Here is an 18811-nt window from a genome sequence, read left to right on the forward strand (position 1 = left end):
CCAGGGCTGGGCTTCCAGCAGGCCAGTGGTGTCACCGCGTGGGAGGGTGCATTTCACAGACAGGACACCGAAGCTTGGCGAGGTCTCAGGCCTCCTCCCCGCTGAATGGAACAGGGGTTTCACCTAAGCTCGCTGGGACTTTGCAGGGCCTGCAGCCTCCAGGGAGGAGGGAGAGCCCTGCGTATCCCTCAGGACGTGACAAAGCGTGCTGGCCCTCTGCCCAGATGCTGTCCATCCTCCATGAATGCGCCCTCAGCGCCGGCGACCCTGGAAGGCCCTCCTCCAGCCACACCACACGGGGAACTGCGGGAGACAGACTTGGAAAGTGCCTCCCTTTACAGGTGGCAGCCTCCATCCTTCCTGGACCGCATTTTCCAGCTCTTCTCACCCCTGACCCCAGTCAGCCCATACACAGAGCAAGATGTGGCAGAGAAAAAAAGGATGACAGCAATGAGAGACGGATTCTTCTCATTTCTTCGGAAAAGGTGAGGTGCCTTCTTCCTGGCCCAAGCCAGCCAGCCCTCCAGACAGCAAGGATGGATGTGTGAGATGCTGTGGACGACTGAGCACGTCAAAGCTCATCTAAATACTTTATTCCTGTTATCATTATGAGCAGCCTCTCTGCAGGAAATGCTGGCACGGAAGGCTGAGGACACCAGGCTCAAAGTTTGAGCCCCAATCCTGGCTCTCTAATGAGATGGTGTCACCCAGTTTCCAGGTCCAAACCCTGTGATCCAAAGCTTGCTGTATGTGGTCCAGAGAAATAAACTAGGTCTCTAACCCTCAATATTCCTGTTTATAAAATGGAACTTTTTGTATAAGCAAGAGACTTTGAAGACCTGGGAAGAAAAGCCTCTTTATGAAAAAAAAGCAGATACTCTTTTCATTAGTTTTGATGAATGCCTCCAGCAGGTACTATTGCAGTGAGATGCAATGAAAATAATTTCCCCACCGGTTCCCTCCAAGCAGACAGCTCCACTTACAAGCAAAACCTTCAATTCAAAAATCTCTGCTGTCAGTGTTAGAAAAGCAAACAGTGGGAGGAAAAACAAAACAAGTAGCCAGAGACTCCTCTGTAGTGAGAAATCCCTAGGTTATTTGGTAGCCTGTGATAGTTTTCTTTAGCTTTAGAATGTTAAAAAATGTTCTGGGAAAGTCCTCCATTGTTCCTCACTGCCTTCTGCCCATTTTTTTCCCTCTAAGAATTAACTTCATTTTAGGATGGTTTCTGCATTCTGTCTCTCTACCTCGAGTTTCCAGGGACCATCCCTGAAAATGGTCCTCCCCTCTCATTTTCTCTTCCACCTCAACCTGGGTTACAAAGTGCTAAGGAGTAAACCAATAAAACAAATCCCTCTTTGCAGGATCTTAGTTCCCCCAACCAGGGATCGAACCCGTGCCCCCTGCACTGGAAGCATGGGATCTTAACCACTGGACTGCCAGGGAAATCCCAGAACAATTCCCTCTTAATAGTGTTTATGCTGGAAACCCAGGGGCTAAGTCAGTGAGACATACCTATACAGCACTCCAGGCTGGACACAGACTTGCTCACCCTTACAAAGCACACATACAGACGCTTTCCTTTATTCAAAGGTAGCCACGGTTAACAGGTGATGTCAGACTCTCACCAGTGACATTTTTCTGACTACAGAGATTGCAGTTTTATGTCCAGGGTCCTGCCACCAGTGTTCTTGAACTTGGAAGCAGTGAACAGAGCTTGTGTCTGCTCTAGAAAACACTTTCTGGATTTTTCTGACCCCCATCCCTTTGCAAACCAGAAGCCAGATTGCACCTTTGTACCCGGAAGCAGTTTGTGGTTTAAATTAACAAATGTGCTGACCCCTGAATACCAAAAAACGGTGCTGATGCGTCTACCATATGCCAGATTCCCTCCTGTTGGGTGTGGAGGGGTAGGAGGGGGCACCTCCAGGGCACGCATGGTTTTCTAACTACAGAAAACACAGTGGCCCCAGTGCCCCTACTCCTACCCCAGTCTTCTTTGGGGTGACATCATCTCAGAGGAAGCAAAGAGAAGCCCAGCCACTGAACACTGAGAAAACATCCAAACAAGAATATTTCCAGATAATATCCTTGGGGTGGGGGGGTGGGGGAGAAGAAAGGACAGTTCCCCGAGGTTTTCTTTGGGTTCATGGTTATAAAAATATGAAATAAAAGCTGTGGCTTCTCCATTTCCCAGGTTGGAGCCCCTCGGTGAGGCCTGGGGCCCCCGGAGGGGTGGAGGCTAAAGAGAGGAGGGTCTGTCGTGGAGACTGGTCTGGTGCTCTCGGCAAGGGGGTGAGGGTCCGGGCAGTGCCAATGAGGAGAGGCAGAGTCGTGACTTGTAAAGGCCAAGGAGAGAAGGCGGCGGACCCGGCTGGACCACAGGAAAGGGAGCCCACGTAGACGGGGAGACGGAGGGAGGAAAGGAAGCGAGATAGAGGGGAAAATGAAGAGGGCGAAGGTGGGGAAGGAAAGGAGGCTCAGGAGGAAGGAGGGAGGAAAGGGAGGAAGAAGGGAAGCGAGGCAGAGCGGGAAAGAGGGAGAGAGGGGACGGGAGAGGAAGGGAGGGAGGGCCGGTGCCAAATGGCCCGGGGAGAAGTAGGAAAAGACGCTGGAGGCCAGCTGGACGAGGGAGGCCACGTCAGAGAAAAGGTCGCGGCGACGAGGATGCAACAGTCTGAAGCCAAAGTTCAGAGAAGCCGAAAACCCCGGCCGATGGAGGAAGCGCGGCTGCTGGGCGCGTGGCCGGGCGAGGCCGGGGCTGATGGGCACTTCGGGCCGCGGCGAGTCCTCGGTCCGCGCCCCACTGCGCCGCCGCTCCGCCGCCGCCTCCGGGCTCGGGCTCGGGCTCGGGCTCGGCTCACGGACGCGCGGCCCTAGGAGGTCGAGGCCGGGACGGGCAGTCCGTGTAAGCTCCCGAGGCCGTCGGGGGCCTTGCCGCCGGGGCTGGGCGGTTTCCGGTCGGCCACTGCGGGAGGAAGCACAGGGCGTGGGGTCACTGCCGGGAGCGGCGCCGAGCGGGAGACCCGGGGACCGCGATGCCCGGGAACACGGCCGACAGCGCAGGGTCCCGGGGAGAAGGGGCGGCACGCGCTCCACATCTGGGGTCTGCAAGGAGGCAGCGAGACCGCGCTCCCCAGAGCCCTCGGCACCCACCCTTCTCGGCCCCGGCGGGAGCCGCTCGTCCGCCAAGCCTGGGTCGCGGCTCTCCGCGCAGGGCCCGCCTGCAGACGCCCGCGCCGCTCAGTAAGCGGGACGCCGGGCGCAGGGAGGCGCTGCCGAGCCAGACAGCCACGGGCGGGCGGTGGTCCGATCCCAGACCGGGGAGGGAGCGGGGAGCTGAGATCTGCGCACCCCTCCTCCAGAGCCCCACCCACCCCAGACCCAGCTGGCGCACCGGCCCAAGACGCTGCCAGCGCGTCAGGTCACGGTCCTCGAAGCAGCTCAGGGCTCGCGATGGGCCGGGGCGGGGGGAGGGGGTCACCAAAATGCCCCGTGGGGAGGGCCCGGGGCGGCCAGGATCACCCACGACGTGGGAGGCGGTCGCGCGTTAGGCGGGCGGCAGACTTCGTTCTGCCCCCGCGGCCCGGGGATCCAGATGCGCTCATCACTGTGGGCACAGCACGTCCTGGGGCCTGTGGGCCTCCGGATTTAGTGACAGTGGACTTGCCATATTAGGCAGCATTCAGCGAGTTGCTCTATTATTTAGGGTTTTGGGAAGGGGCCCAAGTTTTGCTACTGGAAGCCAGAAAATTGACGCCACGATTGTGCAATCCCTGTTTTTCCCTTTCCCGACGCCCGGCCCCTCGGCTTCTCCTGCGCTAGAAAGCACAGGCTTATTCATACCTAAAATCGCCTATTTTCAACTTTCTTTTCTCCTCCACACGTCCTCCTTTAAAGGGGGAGATTGGGGGCGCCTCAGTTTGGGGTGAGCGGGAGCTGCCGGCTGTTTCCTCCTGCAGCTGCCCTCGCCCCCGCTCAGGCGCACCGCCCCGGGGCCGCGCGGAGCCGGGCCCACACCTCTGCGCCAGGGGCGCGCGCGCTCACACATGGTTTCGCAGAGGTGGCAAACGGGTCTGAAGACCTTTCCAGGACCGACCCCTCGCTCTCCCTTGCCTCTCAGCCCTCTTTCCTAAACACAGTTGTGGCCGCTCAGCCGACGAAGTTTTCAGACCTTTTCATTCCACCCAGTACACACACTTGGAGGTGAGGGCCTGTTTAGAAAACATCTCCGGAGAAGGAGGTTTCTCAGCCAAGGGCCGGTTGCCTGAGAGACAAGCAAGAAAATGAACTCGTGAAAAATAAACACCCGGGAGACCAGAGACAGATTTCACTCCACTCTACGGGGGCGAGCCTGCTGCTGCGTTTTTAGCTCTTCCCCCGCCCCAGTCCCTCCCCATAAGACCCCTCCGCCCCTCTTTTCCCACCTGCAGGAATCTGGGCGACGGAGTGGGTACGTCGCGGGGCCCCCACGAAGTCTCGGGCCGGCGTTAGACGCTCTGCAAGCTTTTTAAATCTTAATGGGCAGGAATGGGGATAAGCTTTTTAAAAAATATTGGTACTTCCATTCCAGGACCACTGGGACCCTGGGGTGGGGCGTGGCGGGGCGGGGATGGGGGAGATGTCAGCGGAGTCCTGGAAAGGGGTCTCCCAAGGCTGTGTCAAAGGAGACCGAGGTTGGCGGCGGCGGGCTCTCAGGCCAGCGCTTGCGCCCTAGTGTTCCTGGCAAAGTTCGCTTTTAGGATCCTTCAAGAACTAATCCGGAGCAGAGATGACTGGAACAAGCCGAGAGTTATCTCTAACAAATATAAAAGACACATTTTCTTTGAGCCTATGCAATATCTTATAAATTTGATTTCCAAATCTTTAGTCTTTCCAAAACCCGGCTGGGAGGGACCTCAGAGCCAGTAGGTTTTGAGGTTTCTGAAAACACTCTGTAAATACCATTTGTCTTGAGGGAATGCCTGATGGGGTCTGTCACCTGTCTGGAAGGGGAAGGGGAGGGAGATGGTCTTGTCTAGATAGGGTTCGGAATTCCTAGAACACGGGCGCCCCTCCACTTGTGGATGAAGTGGAACTTTCCTATGCTCTCGGGCCTTAAGAATTAAAGTTTCCTTTCACCATCGGGAAATATAAATCACACATTCTTGCCTCAATAATAGGGAACCCAGACTCACAACCCTCTACCAAGATAAAGTTAATAAATTGTAATGAATAATTTGACATCTGAGTAAGCTTATCTTAGAATAATAATGTTCATTTGCACCTTATGTGGAGGACATATTGAAATATATGTGTATATTGTCCGTGTATGGACTAGATGATCACAAGTATTTGTCTTTTACTGAGCATTCATGATATTAAACTGCTTTCAGTAAAGAAACTGTTTTCTTACTGAAGAAGTTTCAATAGATGCTATTCCTACTACTCTTATGAACAATTAATGATAGTAAATTGTCTTATGGGATAGGTTTTCTTTGAAGATAATTTCCTAAGCAATGATTAGAAAATTAAAGGCAGTGATTCACATTACTTTGCTTTGTAATTTTTCAAAGACCACTCGTGGGTGGGGGCAATCTTTCAAGTCCGTTCTTTTTCTCCGCCAATGAGAAGAGTAAAATCCATAACCCAAGTAGATATGCAATTCTCATTATTTATATGTTCCTGTTCAAACACAAACATTTGTATGCCAGCTGGAGAAATCATTTTCAATGATCGACCTAATTTATTCGATGACCCTTTACCTGGATCTTTAAAGAACTATCAGGATCAGAACATTGTTATTAATTTAACAATGAATGTAGCTAATTATTGCTGCAGATTTTGGAAATGGGTGGGATGTTTCATTAATAGAAGTGAAAATAATGGTTAAATGGACAGGAATGCCAGTGTCATTCCATGGCTCTGTATTTCTGAAAGGAAAGTATCTTCCGAAGAAAATTAACCAACAGTGAGTACCCCCGCCCATCAAATTAACTAGAGTTAGCCTAGAATTCAGAACTGTGTGTTTCACCTTTGGATTATTACCTACATTTCATAATTTGTTTCTAAGGTAGCGCTTGAAATGCCCTGGGACAGAATGGCTCTGTTAGAAAAGGACCGCATCACTCTGAAGATAGTGAGTCCTTTTTCTAAGTCTTCCTGCTCCTTGGGGTCAGCGCAGGGGGAATCATTTATATTTGTGGATACACTTTTCTAAATCAAATGAACCTGCTTAGTTAAACGATTAGTCTAATGAGTATAATTTGGTAAATTCCATTTCAATTTCTAATTCAACAGATAACCCCAGGTGTCAAGAAAACGAGTAGGTCCCAGTCCAAAGACAAGGCTCTGAGCAAAACACTCCCCCTAAGACCCCTTATCTGTCCTTAAAGGGAAAGCTCGAAGGAGCTCTGAGTCTCGACTTTCAAAATTCCCTTTACTTGGATTTTCCTGTAAATGAACAAGTGGAATTTTCCTATTATTTAAATTAAATTTAAAGCTTGAAGGAGTTCTAATTCTCAATATTTGTAAACTGATATCCCTGAATTTTTGTGCTCTAAAAAAGTGAAACAAAATTTTTTTTAACTTTTGTTCCTCCGCTTGACTGTTAATGATGGCATCTTAATCCTCTCTCTCTCTCACTTTCTTTCTGTCTCTCTCTTTCATAGATCACGCTATTGCGTCTCAATGAAACTATGAAACTACTTGGAAATAAAGTTTTTGCCTGGGTATCACCAAAGAGGAAGCCCCTCCTTTCCTCTGCCTACCCAGTGCCACCTGCCCCCACTTCTGCCTGGGTGGGTATAAGGCAGATCAGCTGTAAAGACCCTTCGGGCATCTGGAACATCCCTGTGCCCCACGCAGCCCCCAGGTTCGTGCTCAGCCTTCTTTGCTGCTGAGGCCCAGAGGCCTCACCTCCACCCCGGAGTGACTCCTGCCTTTTCCTAGAGGAGCTGAAGTCGCAAATTTCTGGTGCTCAGAACCTAAAAGCAGGCAGGTTGGAAATTGGCAAATCCAGTCATTCCTTTCACAGTGAGGAAAATGCAGAGGCAAGGCAGGTGAGCTTTTCCCAAGTCATAGGAAAAACTAGAACCCAAAGGTCAGTGTAAGAAAATGCCCCTCGCACTGTGGACCGTGAATTAAATACCTCAAATCTGTTAGTTGGCTTATCAGAGAGCAGATTTACGGAGGAGGAGGAGGAAAAGAGTCTGACTACGAGACACATGACTGAACTGCTGTCTCCTTTCCCAAAGAATGTGTTGAGAAGATGAATGCAAGGGGAGAACAGGGCCTGCTTGGAATAAGAAAAAAAAAAATCTCAGACATGGAAGAAACCGAGGGCAGTGGTGGAAGCGGCCCGGGGCCAGGGCAGGTCCAACCCCACCTGCGGGGTTCAGGTGCCACAACAGGTCCTCCACAGAAGGTACAGCTCCACAGGCCACAGGAAGGTGCCCCTGGAGGGTGCCTTCTAGACCCTTCTACGGACAAAGAAATGAGACCCAGAGAGGGGGGTCTTCTTAATCCATACAAGTTAGGGGACGGTCCTGGGGCCTCTCTCAATCTCTGCCTGCCTTTCTAGGGACACGGCTTATACCTATTAGAAATTAATCTTCTCCAGCTTAAAGTGTAACCCAGAGGAAGAATCTATGCCGGTACCCACTCCAGCCTCTCTGTCTCTCTGTCCCTGTCTCTCTCCTTTGCACCCTTCCTAATCCTCCAGCATTCATCTGAACCCCTCCCGCCGGCCCGCGCCCCTCACCTTCTCGGCTGGGATGCTTGAAGGTCACGGCTGCGGCAAGCTCCCCGCCGTGTACGGTGACGCCGGCCCCGGGGGGCGCCAGCGGGGGCCCCTGTGCCGGCGGCCACGGCGGGCCCGGGGCGAGGTAGCCGCCGGCCGGCGAGCTGTACACACCGTGCTGGTTGGAGGCCGGGTAGGCGCAGGCCGGGAGGAAGCCGCCCACCGCGGGGAGGCCGGAGGCCGACTGCGGGGAGAGAGAGCGACAGACCGTCGGCAGCGGGCAATCCCGCCGGCTTCTCCAGCACCGGCAGTTACCGGCGTGGGCGGGGGGTCCCCATTCTCCCTGCTGTCCCCACAATGATTCCCCATGCGAAGTCTGGCCTCTAATTGTCCTGGCAAGGACTGTGGCAAAGTGATGTCCACTCAAATTGTTAGAAATAATAACAAAAGGTGAAGGGGGTCATGATATTCACCATCCGGGATTTAGAGAAAGGGAGTCACTCCTCAACCTTTTGTGTTAACGGGTCCCAGGCTTTTTAGCAAATGTGTCTTGGCAAAAGGCAAGTCAATCCCCTCCTAGGAAAGGAGAGAAATATGCCCGCAGACCAGACCTCAACCTTCAGCCCAACTCGCCTCCCCCGGGGGTGGAGGGGGTCTCTTCTCTTTCTCCCTACCACCCCCACCTCTCCCTCTCCCCTGATTAAGGACACCTCCTTCCCCGCGCTCAGTTACCTGCGTGTATTTAATGTCCGCCTCCAAGGCAGGTTTCTCGAGCCCGTTCACGGCTGGGCTGGCAGGGAAGGCCGTGCGGTTCACGCCGGCCCAGTCTTCCATCTTCGGGGAGTAGGCGGCGCCTTCGCTCCCCCCCAGGGCCCCTGCGGGGACACCGGATGGATTAGAAGAGGCATCTTAGTCCGCCTGGGCACGCGGGCAGCCCTCCGGCCCGGACATCTACACACGTGCCTACAAGCGCCCAGATGGGATCCGAAGGCGAGACCCAGGCTCCTCTGAACACCCGTTGGCAGATGCTCAGGGCAGCGGGGACCCCAGATTTCGCTGTTGTTTCCAGCAGGGCAGAGAGAGGGTGGTGGCGACCTGCCCCTCACTCCTCCCAGCTCTCGACCCGCTTCCCACGAAACAGGAGGTTTCTGGCAGGGAGAGGCTGATGGCCAGGTCTGGGTGCCCTCCGCCCAGGCAGCTTTTCCACTTTCCAGAGACGGTGGCCCAAAAGGTCCAAGTTCAAATCCACAGCAGGCTCAAGAGAATTATATGGGCTTCTCAATGTCTCAATAAGCGTCTGGAGAGCTGGAAGCCGTTTCTACTCACAACTCCCTCCAGAGACATCCCGGGTCTCCAGAAAGAGGCATCAACCCAGCCACCCGTGAGCGTCCCGGGCACAGGTCTGCTCCTCGCGCACGTGTGTGTGCAGGAAACCGAGAGAAAGCTCCAGATCTGAGCTCAGGCCTGGGGAGGTCACCTCCCCGCTAGCTCCCCACCGGACGCTCCATGGGAAGCTTTGGCCCAAGCCTGCGGCCCAGGCTGGGTTTGAGCCACAAGGAGAAATGAAGCCTGTGCACGGCCTGGAGGCGCGGCCCACAGCCGCTGGAGTTAAGCCTTCAGTTTCTTTCCGGACGCCCCTCCTGTCTCTTGGGCTACGGAGAATTTTGCCTCTTACTCTCCTGCTGAGTCTGCGCACCTAAGAACACGCCATTCTCTGGCCGGCTGCTGGGGGCAGGGGACAGTGCAAAGAGACTACGACCCGGTCCCGGCCCCCACCCATTCTTCCCGAGCCCCTCACCAAAGCTGCCCCTAACCTTCCCCCCTCTCCCCGTCCCCTCCCTCCACGCCCAGAGATTGCAGGCCAAGGGCAAATCCGTGGGAGCTTTCACCCTGAGGATGACTGCAGCCTGCAGGCGCCTGTCACCCGCCAGGCCGCGGGGCCTGCTGGAGATTACGGCCACTCAGCAAGACCGGCCAGCCAGACCCTTCGCCTTTTACTCAAAGAGCCTTTGGGCCTGGGAGGGACACAGCCCTTTGGGGAATGGTGAGGGATCCCGAAAGATCGGGATCTTAAGAAAGGGTCGCAGAACTGACTTTGCGGTTTGTTTGGCTTAGATCTGGCGATAGGGGTTTGCATACTTTTTGCAAGAATGAAAAAGTGCAATTTCAAGCCTCCGAATTTGTGGTCGGTGATTGCTCTTCCATTTGGGAAATATTTTCCATATTTGTCATAAAAAGTTCAAGATGTCCGAGGACTCCCACAGAAGGCCCGGGACCCTCAGTCTCCCTGGCCAACCCGGAGCCCTCCCCTGAGCCAAAACCGGTTGGAGGAGGCCCGCGAGAGTGACCCCTCACCCGCATGTCTCCGCCCCCCCCACTTCTGCCTCTTCCAGGAAGGCTACAGAAGGCCGGCGCCACTGACCTGTTTGCTCCATAAACGTCCGGATGCCCAGGATATTGCTGACCGAGTGAGCCGAGGGCCATGAACGGGGGATGCTGACGTGGCCCGCTGTGCCCGGGACCCCGTGGTGGCTGCCCATCTTGGCGCCCGTGGGCGACACGGGGCTGGGGTAGGGATACTGGTAGATGTGGTTATAGGGCAGCGCCGGCTGCGGCGGCGGCTGCTTGCTCGCCTCGTACGGGCCGGGCTGCGCCAGGCTGCCAATCTTATTGCGCAGGATGCGGCTGATGGAACTCACAGAGGGCACGTTGTACTTGTCGCAGACGCCGTCGGCCAGCAGCCGGTCGCGGATCTCCCAGGCAAAGATGCCGGGGTCGCCCTGCTTGTAGTCCCGGATGTGCTTGACCACGTTGGGGGTAGTGACGCGGGGTTTGCTGCCCCCAATGGCCCCGGGCAGGATGGAGCCCGTCTCGTTGTAGCGCGCCAGGATCTTGCTCACGCAGCCGTGGGATACGCGAAGCTGCCGGCTGATGTCACAGGGTCGGATGCCCAGCTGCGCCAGCTCCACGATGCGCAGGCGGATGGCGTTGGGCAGGGGGCGGCCGTTGACGAACACGCCGCCCAGCTGGTTCACTTCGCCGTACGTCTGCTCTGCGGACGCGCCCGACGAGAGTGAGGGGAGGGGAAAGAACACCGGCGGGTTAGCCGAGAGTGGCCGCGCAAGGACAGGGGCTGCACCCGGGGCACCTCCGAAGGTGACCGGCGGGTCCTCGGAATCCGAGCAAACGGACCCGGTCCGGTCCCGGGAGTTGGCACGCGCGCAGGGACCACGGAGGGGGGGAGCCGCGCGCTTCAGCCCTCCGTGCCCTTTCGCGACTTCCGACGCGTCTACTTGGGACATCCCCTCCCGCGACACGCCGAGCGCCCCCCACCCACGCCCGGGGCTGGGGGCGTGCGGAGAACGCGGCCAGTCCGGGACCCGGGACCTGGTCTCCCGGGGACCGCGGGCGCGAGGGAAGGGAGGCGCCGGGACACCCCCCCGCCTCGTCCGCCCGCCCCTTACCCATGGCGCGCGGGCCGGCCGGCTGCCTGGCGCCGAGGCGGCCGGGGCTGGGCCCGGCGCGGTCCGGGAGAGCTGGGGCGCCGCCGCCGCGGGAGAGGCATAGAGGGAGGGCGCGCGCGAGCCGAGAGCCGCGGCGGCCGGGCCGCGGGCTGGAAGAGCGCCGTGAGCCGCTGCCGAGCGCGCCGCCGCCCGCCGCCGCCGCCGCCCGCTCCCAGGACACTCTCCACGCCCGCGACCCCAGGCCTAGGGTGAACTTCATCCGATTAGGAGAAATTCGTCTGACCGGGAGGCTGCGGAGTGCGGGGATCAATTTGACGTGTCCTCCACGTCAATCTAGGCAGTCACGCCGGAGACGCGCGAGTTGGCAGCTCATTGGTTCCCGTCACTGCGCCCCGGCGCCCCCCTCCCCGCGCTGAAACTCTACCCCCTCCTTCTGTGCTCCCCCCTCGGCCCTCCTTCGGAACCCAGCCCCCTACACACACACACACACACACACACACACACACACATACACACACAGTCCTAACCCCAGCCGGGCCTGGGACCTTCCACTTGCTCCGCTTCCCTCGAAGCCCCTTACCCCTCGGGTTTTGAGAATGATGGGCTAGTCATTTCAAATTGATGAGTACTTATTAGTACTAGTACTAATTTGGGTTTTAGTTGTATCACTAACCTCCGCTGCCATTACTACTAAGATATCCGAGGATTAAAGTCGATTATGGCACGGTGGTCAGTGTGGGGCTACCTCTCCCGTCCCTCTCCCTGGGCAGGGTCAGGGGAAGAGCGGTGCCAGCGCCCCAACTCCGGGCGGGCGGGCAGCGTGCGGGTGTCGCAGTGAGAGCCCAGGGTAATGCAGGGCGCCTGGCCAGCCGGGTCCAAAGCATTTGCGATGGAGTGACTCCAGAGTGCCCCACTTCCGGCCGACACCCCAATTTCGCTCTCAGAAAATCTTTCCAATGTTTAGCAGCTTCCCACTCCTTGGGATAGTAGTGTGATTTCAGTGATGTGAGAGGGGGCACATTCTAGATTCTGTCTCCCTGTGGACAGGCCCACCCACTTGAACTCATTTCTCTCAGAGAGGTGACCCAGGACTCAGGTCGGAAAGGGATTCTGACCTGCTGCCCCCAGAACAGGGACCCCACACTGTCCGGACCCCAGGGGCGTCCTGGTGGCCTGCCAGAGGTCAAACGCTATAGCTCCTGCTCTAGGCCACTCCAGTTCCTTGTCTTCCAAGCTGGAAGCCTGCATCTTTCCATGCTGGGGGGGCGTGGCCTCACCTTTCACCCGGCACCTGTGGCTTCCAAGGGGTCTTTGTTAAACCACTGAATGGTCCTTTCCCCTTCCTGTAAGTGGGGTTTGCACAGCCCTGAACTCTTTGGACTTAGCATTAACCATCAACACTTTTCTCTACTTCTATCCTGCATCAACATCGAGCTGTAGATTTCCCAGCCTGTGTCACTAACTGTGGCAGTCCCAAAGGGAGCCTTGAGGTGGGGTTCGGGAGAGAGCAGGTGAAGGGAGAAAGCTCCTGGTTTTGACAGGAGAAGACTGAGACCTGGGAGTTCTGAGCTTGGAGCCAGTAATTGCCAAGGGCATTTAGCTGAATGCCTAGGAGCAGGAAGGGGGGCCTTGGAGGGAGCCTAGGAAAAGCCCTGGTTCCCGGGATTCCTGTATGCTCCCAGCTCTCCTCAGAAGGAAGGAAGAGTCCCTCACCACCATCGCCCCAAAAGTCCAAGCGCTTGGGGGCTGGCAGAAAGCTGCACACAGCTCCTGCACGGTGATGCTGCTGGAAGCGCAGAGAGACCCCACCAGCGCAGCAGGGAGTAGTGGAGACCAAGTCCCTGACTCCTTTCCCTCCTCTGCTCTCGGGAGGGAGTGCACAGGCCCCGGCAGATAATTCCAAGAATTATCCTTGAAGAAAGAAAAACCGGGTTCAAAAGAAGTGAGGACTCTCCCTTCCTGCAGCACAGAAAACACAGTGCAGCCTCGGGCTCCAGGGACTTCAGGGAGGCCACAGGAACCGGTAGAAGTTAGTCAGTACACTGGCGAGAGTTGGGGGTGGGACTCTTTGGAAGATAAGGCCCGTCCACGACCGTGCAGGGTCGGGTTTCAGAGAGGGGAAAAGGTGGTTTGGATTAAGGTGCGCAAAGCCAGGAACTCTGCAAAGGCCCCAAGCAGAGCACTGAGTGCCCAATGGACGTGGGGCCCTCCGAGGCTGCGGGCAGTGGGATACGCCCCGCTCAGTTCTCTCCAGGTGGTTTGCAACCTGTTAGCCCCTGATCTAGACTTTCGTTGCCTGAATTTCAAGTCGACGCCGGAGACCAAAAAGTTTTATTCCGGGAAACGCAGCATCCATAACCCGGTGCGCCGTCAAAATAAGGTGAAGCAGCTAAAGCCATTTCTTCCCCCCCACCAACCCACCCCGTAGGCGCGGTCGGAGAAGAACAAATAGAGCTGGGGTGTCTGGGTGAGAGGTGGTTCGCCCCAATCGCCCTGCCAGGGGAGCATCACCCCACCTATGTCGGTAAACCGCGGGGCGCGGGCAAGGAGGTGAGCCCAGGTCCCAGGACGGCATCTTCTCCCCACTCCCCTTGGCGAAGACCTACCAGGGCTGGAGGAGACGCTAGGAGGATTGCGCCGGCGGCTCCCTGAGGTGTCGGAGCCCGCCGGCCCTCATTTCACAGCCCACATCCCTCGCACCACCACCCCTCCAGCCGCCGGCTGCCCGCTACTGGACCACACAGCGCTCGCGACAGCCTGCTCCCAGCCCGCCGCCAAAAAGCTTACAGTTTGTCGCCCCCTGTCGGCCCGCGGCTCGGCTCCACCGGCTCCCGCGCGGCGGGCTGGGCTGGAAGCGAGATGGCCCAAAAGTGGGCTTGCAGAAGGAAAGGAAAAGACTCTTCCAGCTCCCCGGGATGCAGCTTGGTCTCCTCCATGGCAGGGGGCGGCGACGTGGTCGGTGCTGAGCGCGCAGAGGTAAAAAGCTCGCGGGTTCCACCGTCTCTGCTGGGCTGGGTTTGGCTCCGTTGTTTTGAGCGCCTCGGCGCAGCGTGGAACAAAGTGAAGAGCGGCTCCCGGGGACGCGGGGCAGCCGAGCTAAGGGCGCCCGCCGGGACCCGGGAGACAACGCGTCCCGCTGGGGCTGGACGCCCGGAGGGCAAAGGACAAATTCGAGGGTCCCTGAGTGGCTTCGGAGACTGACGCGGGTTTCCCAGGACAGAAAAAGGAGTAGCAACTACGTGCCAAAAGCGTGCGGCAAAGAGGAGGCAGGAAGAAGGTGTCGGTCCTCCCGGGAGGCAGGAAGGGCTACGGGTGAGTACTCCTCCGGTTTGCCGCCTGGGCCCAGAACCCGAAAGTTAAGGCTGTGAGATAAAGGTTCGGTGACAAGGTCATCCTTGGAGGGACAATCACCCCACTTCACGTCTCCTGCGTCGCTGTGCTTTCTGGTGGGACTGTATCGGGGAGTTATTTGGGTGCAAACGAAATGTGCCAGTCGCGATAGACCGCGGTGTTCCCGGAGCCCGTGCATCGCAAAGGCTTCGGGAGAAACCTAAACCAGCAGAAGGAAGTCCCGGTCGGGTCCCGCGGGGCTGAAGGAGCAACCGTCGGGCCGGGCGCCCTTCGCTTCGGCGACCGGCAAGGACCCGAGCGCAGAAAACAGGCAGCATCCCGGGTGGACCCCGGGCCGAGCCCGCTGACTAACGGCGAACGCCGGTACCCAGCCGCCTCCCGCCGGGGCCGCTGGACCAGCGCGGGCTCCAAGGGAGCGGGGACGGGATGCCGGGGCCTCCCTCCGGCCCGCGCACCCCACGCCTGCGAGCCCGCTCGCGCTCCGGGGGAGTCCTGGCTCCGCGCACACCCCGCACTTTTGCTGTGATTTTAAGTGCACTGTGCCGTGAGTCGTGTGGTTGGAAAGCTAAGTCAAACAAATCGAGTCTCTTCACTTTCTTTTTAAATTAGCTTTGAAAAAAAAAACCAGGGCAAGCTACAAACGCGCTTTATGCACCAGGTTATGTTGTGCCCTCACCCACCGCACACACACAGAGTTTTGCAAAGGCGATGCCGCGCAAACTCGTAAGGAGTGGCCAGCTGCTCAGAGACGTAAGGGAGGAAGAGCTGACCCGGATCAGGGAATTGCAAACCCCAGGGAATGCACGAACCGCGAACTAGCTCGCCGGAAACGGGACTGTGAGATAAACCAACGGAACCCCACCCGGAGGGACCGCGGCGTTGGGGGCCTGGGGGGGAGGGGAGGAGGGAAGAGGACTCGCGGCTGAACTGGCCCTGTTGCAGGCGGCGGAGTGGACCCACAGGGAAGAGGGTGGGTGCATCACGCCCTGCACCTGCCACTCCAGATTGGGACACAGAGACTCCCCAGACCCCGAATGGAAGGTGTTGAAGATGATGCCAGTTAGCATTTAAATAGAGCCCCAGGCACAAGAAATACCGAAGGCTTCTCAGACAGATTCCCGAGGCTTGTTTCCACTTGGCCTGCTGGTGACCACGCTGGCCTTGAAGTTGGTTGCCTAGCCTTGCCTTTTAGTTGCCAGCCTGGAAACGGGTCGAGTAGGCAGTGATGGGAAGGAGCACCGTTTGCCTGGGGGCTGTTCCCCTGGGGGCTGTTCCCCTGGGGGCTGACCCGGGCATGTCCTTGGAAATACAAGCGGAGAGAAGCAAGGAAGTGTTTTTTCATTTTCCTAAAATGAAACGGACAAACAAGAATAGATGAGTATTGTCCGTGTGAATTAACAGTTTCCGGATTCCATTCAGAGGCATAGGGGGAAAAATCAGAAAACAGAAATCTGCCCTGAAACCCCCACTAGAAATAGAGGGAAATTGAACACAGCAAACGAAGATCTGAGATACTTCCTACCCTGCGATGCAGGTATCTGACTACTAAATTGGTAACATTTCTTTTGGAGTAGAAACATTTTAAATGTTGCATTTGGGTGATAAAAATTAACTACAGGAAGCTGGTGCCGTGCAGGAAGAAATGGTTTCTTTGAGCTTTGTGAAGGACCAGCGAGCGTCCCTGCAATTCTTTCGTGGTTATTCTCATGGGGGGCAAAATCCACAGTTTCCCTCCTCTCCCTGACAATGGGCATATCAGATAAGCTTCAATTTCCCCTTATATAAAATGACCTACACTGTCTAATTAGATCTATTTCATTTCATTCCATCAACCAAAAGCCTCCAAAGGGCTCTCCAAGCACTGGTCAAAATTCCACCTCTGCAGTGAGCTCTCAAAAATGTTTATATGACAGTGCTAAGAGTCTAAACAGCAATATTAAAATGGAAATATTTGGGAAACTTAAAATGTCCATGGGGCATATCTCCTGTACATGGTCTGGGCACTTGGAAAAGGAGAGATCTAACAGGGGTACAGAGGACAGAAGGGACATTTTCAAAGGAGACCAAGAGAGTGATGGCATGTCTGCCTACAGACATGGGCGAGGGTCTCCCACTGCCTAGTGGCATGTCTGCCTACAGACAGTGGGCGAGGGTCTCCCACTGCCTAGTGGTTGCCCCTGTGGATCAGACTTGCTCTGCTACAAATATTGACATGTGTGAGACATCCACACTGGCCAGCCTAATTGGAACCAGCTTGAAGTGTGCTGCCCTTGAATGCTTTGGAAATTTCTGATCCTCCATGGACATAGGACCTGGAGAATGGATGGAGGACATGGAACCTGAAGGACATGTGTAGAGCCCTTTTTCTTGAACTAAAGAATTGCCCATCCAGTTGTGATTTACATGGATTTGTCTGATTTCTTATTAAAGATCAGTCCTCTCCAATCTCATAATGGAAGCGCTAGAAACAGGGCAGTTAGGAGGTTTGCACTAAAGAAACTCTGAAACCTGCTGGTAGAGGGTTTCCAAATTCCCCCTCAGACCGACAGTGAAGCAGGCATCCTGCCCCCATTTTCTGTTATCCATTTCTTGCAAGCTTAAAATTATCATTCATAACTAGATGGTAATGATTTTACTTTTTGAATCCAGCATACTATTTGGAAACCTTGCTGTTTGGGAATAAAGGCTTTGTTCCAGGCTTGTGGGTTGGTTTGTTTAGTGTAAGCTCAGAAGTCTTAAAGGCCTCTGGAACTGTATGTTCTCATCAAAGTAGGATCTCCTCCATGTTCATTTAACTTTTCATATAGATCCCTACGTTATTTCTCCCTGCAATGCTGCTCAAATCATTTTCTTGTCAGAAATCAAGTGTCTTTTATGATGAGCTTTCTTTTGGGCACAAATGGGATTTTTACTTGTGAGTAACTTTTAACTGCCGGGCTACTTGGTCACTTTTAAGCAGTTACTGCTTGATATCTTTTTCTCTGTAATTGCTGCAATATCTCAATGCCTGCTACGTATACATATATATAACATGTCCGCAGCTCGGTGATGGTTTTAATTTTCTCCCCCCCTCCCCTCATGTATGGGCTATGGAGTTTTATTGAAGACCCGTAATGCCTCCGGTTTTGATTTAGTGTTTTGGAGTTTGTGATCTCACTGCCCGGTATGGAAAATATTAGACAGGGTCTGCAGATTGCATGCCGGAAAAGACCCACATCACCACTGTGGGCCGAGTGCTCGTCCCCAGCTCCCCAATAAGCCGAATGTGCAGCCATTGGAATCAATGCTCAGTTTTTGTGCCTTGGATAGAGACCATCTCAGCCAGTCCTGCTGAAGCAAAGCTTCTTGAAGACACTGATTCTCCCAGTGGCTGCACTTTGGAATCATCGGAGGAGACTTAGAATGTTCTGATGCCCGGGTCCCACCCACAGAGATTTTGGCTGAATTTTTCGGGGTGCAACCTGGGGTTTTTAAGAGCTGCCCAGGTGATTCCAATGTGCATTAAATGTTGAGAATCTCTGCTTTAGGGAGGGGGTGATGTAATTTGATGCTTCCCGCTTTGCAGCGGTTTTCCAGGATGCCCGACCGGCTGGTGACTGACCTGCCTCATTCACCTCTGTGGGCACCTTAACATGACACATGAAAACATGTTTAACTCCATGGAGCAAACGTCCTTCCTGTGCGTTTTTACACTGTCACTTTGGCCCCTTTCGAATCAGCTGAAGAGGGAGAAGGCTGCCTTCTCAGGCTCACTTGGCTGCCCTAGGTTTGCTGTCTTTAAAAGCAAGAACCCTGTATCCCTGCCCTCACACAGGTGATCACAGCCTCCCAGTTAAGTGTAGCCATCTTCACAAGGAGCTGGGGTCGGAAGCGGGGGATCCTGGAGACGGAGATTGACTCAGCTATTGGTGCTGATGAAGATGGACTTGGGAGAAGTGGCAAACGAATCATAAACGCTGCCCAGCGGGGAGTCAGAGTAACTGCATTGTCCAAGGAGGCGGGAAATGAACTGGCCTTTTTAACAGGGTTAAGTAACCTCTGCCCTCTTGCCGTGTAAGGTAGCAGGCGGGCATAACCCTCAGGCTTCTCATAGCATCTAAGAAGACTGAATCTTCTTTAGGCTAAGTGTAGCGTAGTATTTTTATGACTGTTTCTGCTGTTAACATTATTTAATTGCCATGCACATCGGAAGGGGAAAACTTTATCACAGCGGCTGCGGCAGTGTCGCATTTTAGATCTCAGAGTTGCTTGCTCCCCAGATCGCTGGTTTGCCGTG

At 55.4% G+C, this 18811-nt stretch overlaps 1 protein-coding gene across 1 annotated transcript; it reads right to left on the reverse strand.

The window, feature by feature from the left end:
• Positions 1-2876: 2876 nt before the first annotated feature.
• Positions 2877-11443, reverse strand: PAX1 (paired box 1). The gene is made up of 5 exons (XM_036827135.1): positions 11185-11443; positions 10143-10772; positions 8453-8595; positions 7742-7964; positions 2877-2968 (listed from the first exon to the last, which is right to left on the reverse strand). Exons 1-5 carry the CDS (start codon positions 11441-11443, stop codon positions 2877-2879), a joined length of 1347 nt encoding a protein of 448 aa, XP_036683030.1.
• Between the last annotated feature and the right edge of the window lie 7368 nt (positions 11444-18811).

Source organism: Balaenoptera musculus, chromosome 15 (genome assembly GCF_009873245.2).
Source record: "Balaenoptera musculus isolate JJ_BM4_2016_0621 chromosome 15, mBalMus1.pri.v3, whole genome shotgun sequence".
In the NCBI taxonomy this organism is placed as follows: domain Eukaryota; kingdom Metazoa; phylum Chordata; class Mammalia; order Artiodactyla; family Balaenopteridae; genus Balaenoptera; species Balaenoptera musculus.

Coding starts and splice junctions, on each gene's coding strand:
- PAX1 (XM_036827135.1), bottom strand. CDS start 11,443: ATGAAGTTCACCCTAGGCCTGGGGTCGCGGGCGTGGAGAGTGTCCTGG. Junction 8,596..10,142: donor GACGTTTATGGAGCAAACAG/GTCAGTGGCGCC, acceptor GTGTCCCCGCAG/GGGCCCTGGGGGGGAGCGAA. Junction 2,969..7,741: donor CAAGCATCCCAGCCGAGAAG/GTGAGGGGCGCG, acceptor TTCCTCCCGCAG/TGGCCGACCGGAAACCGCCC.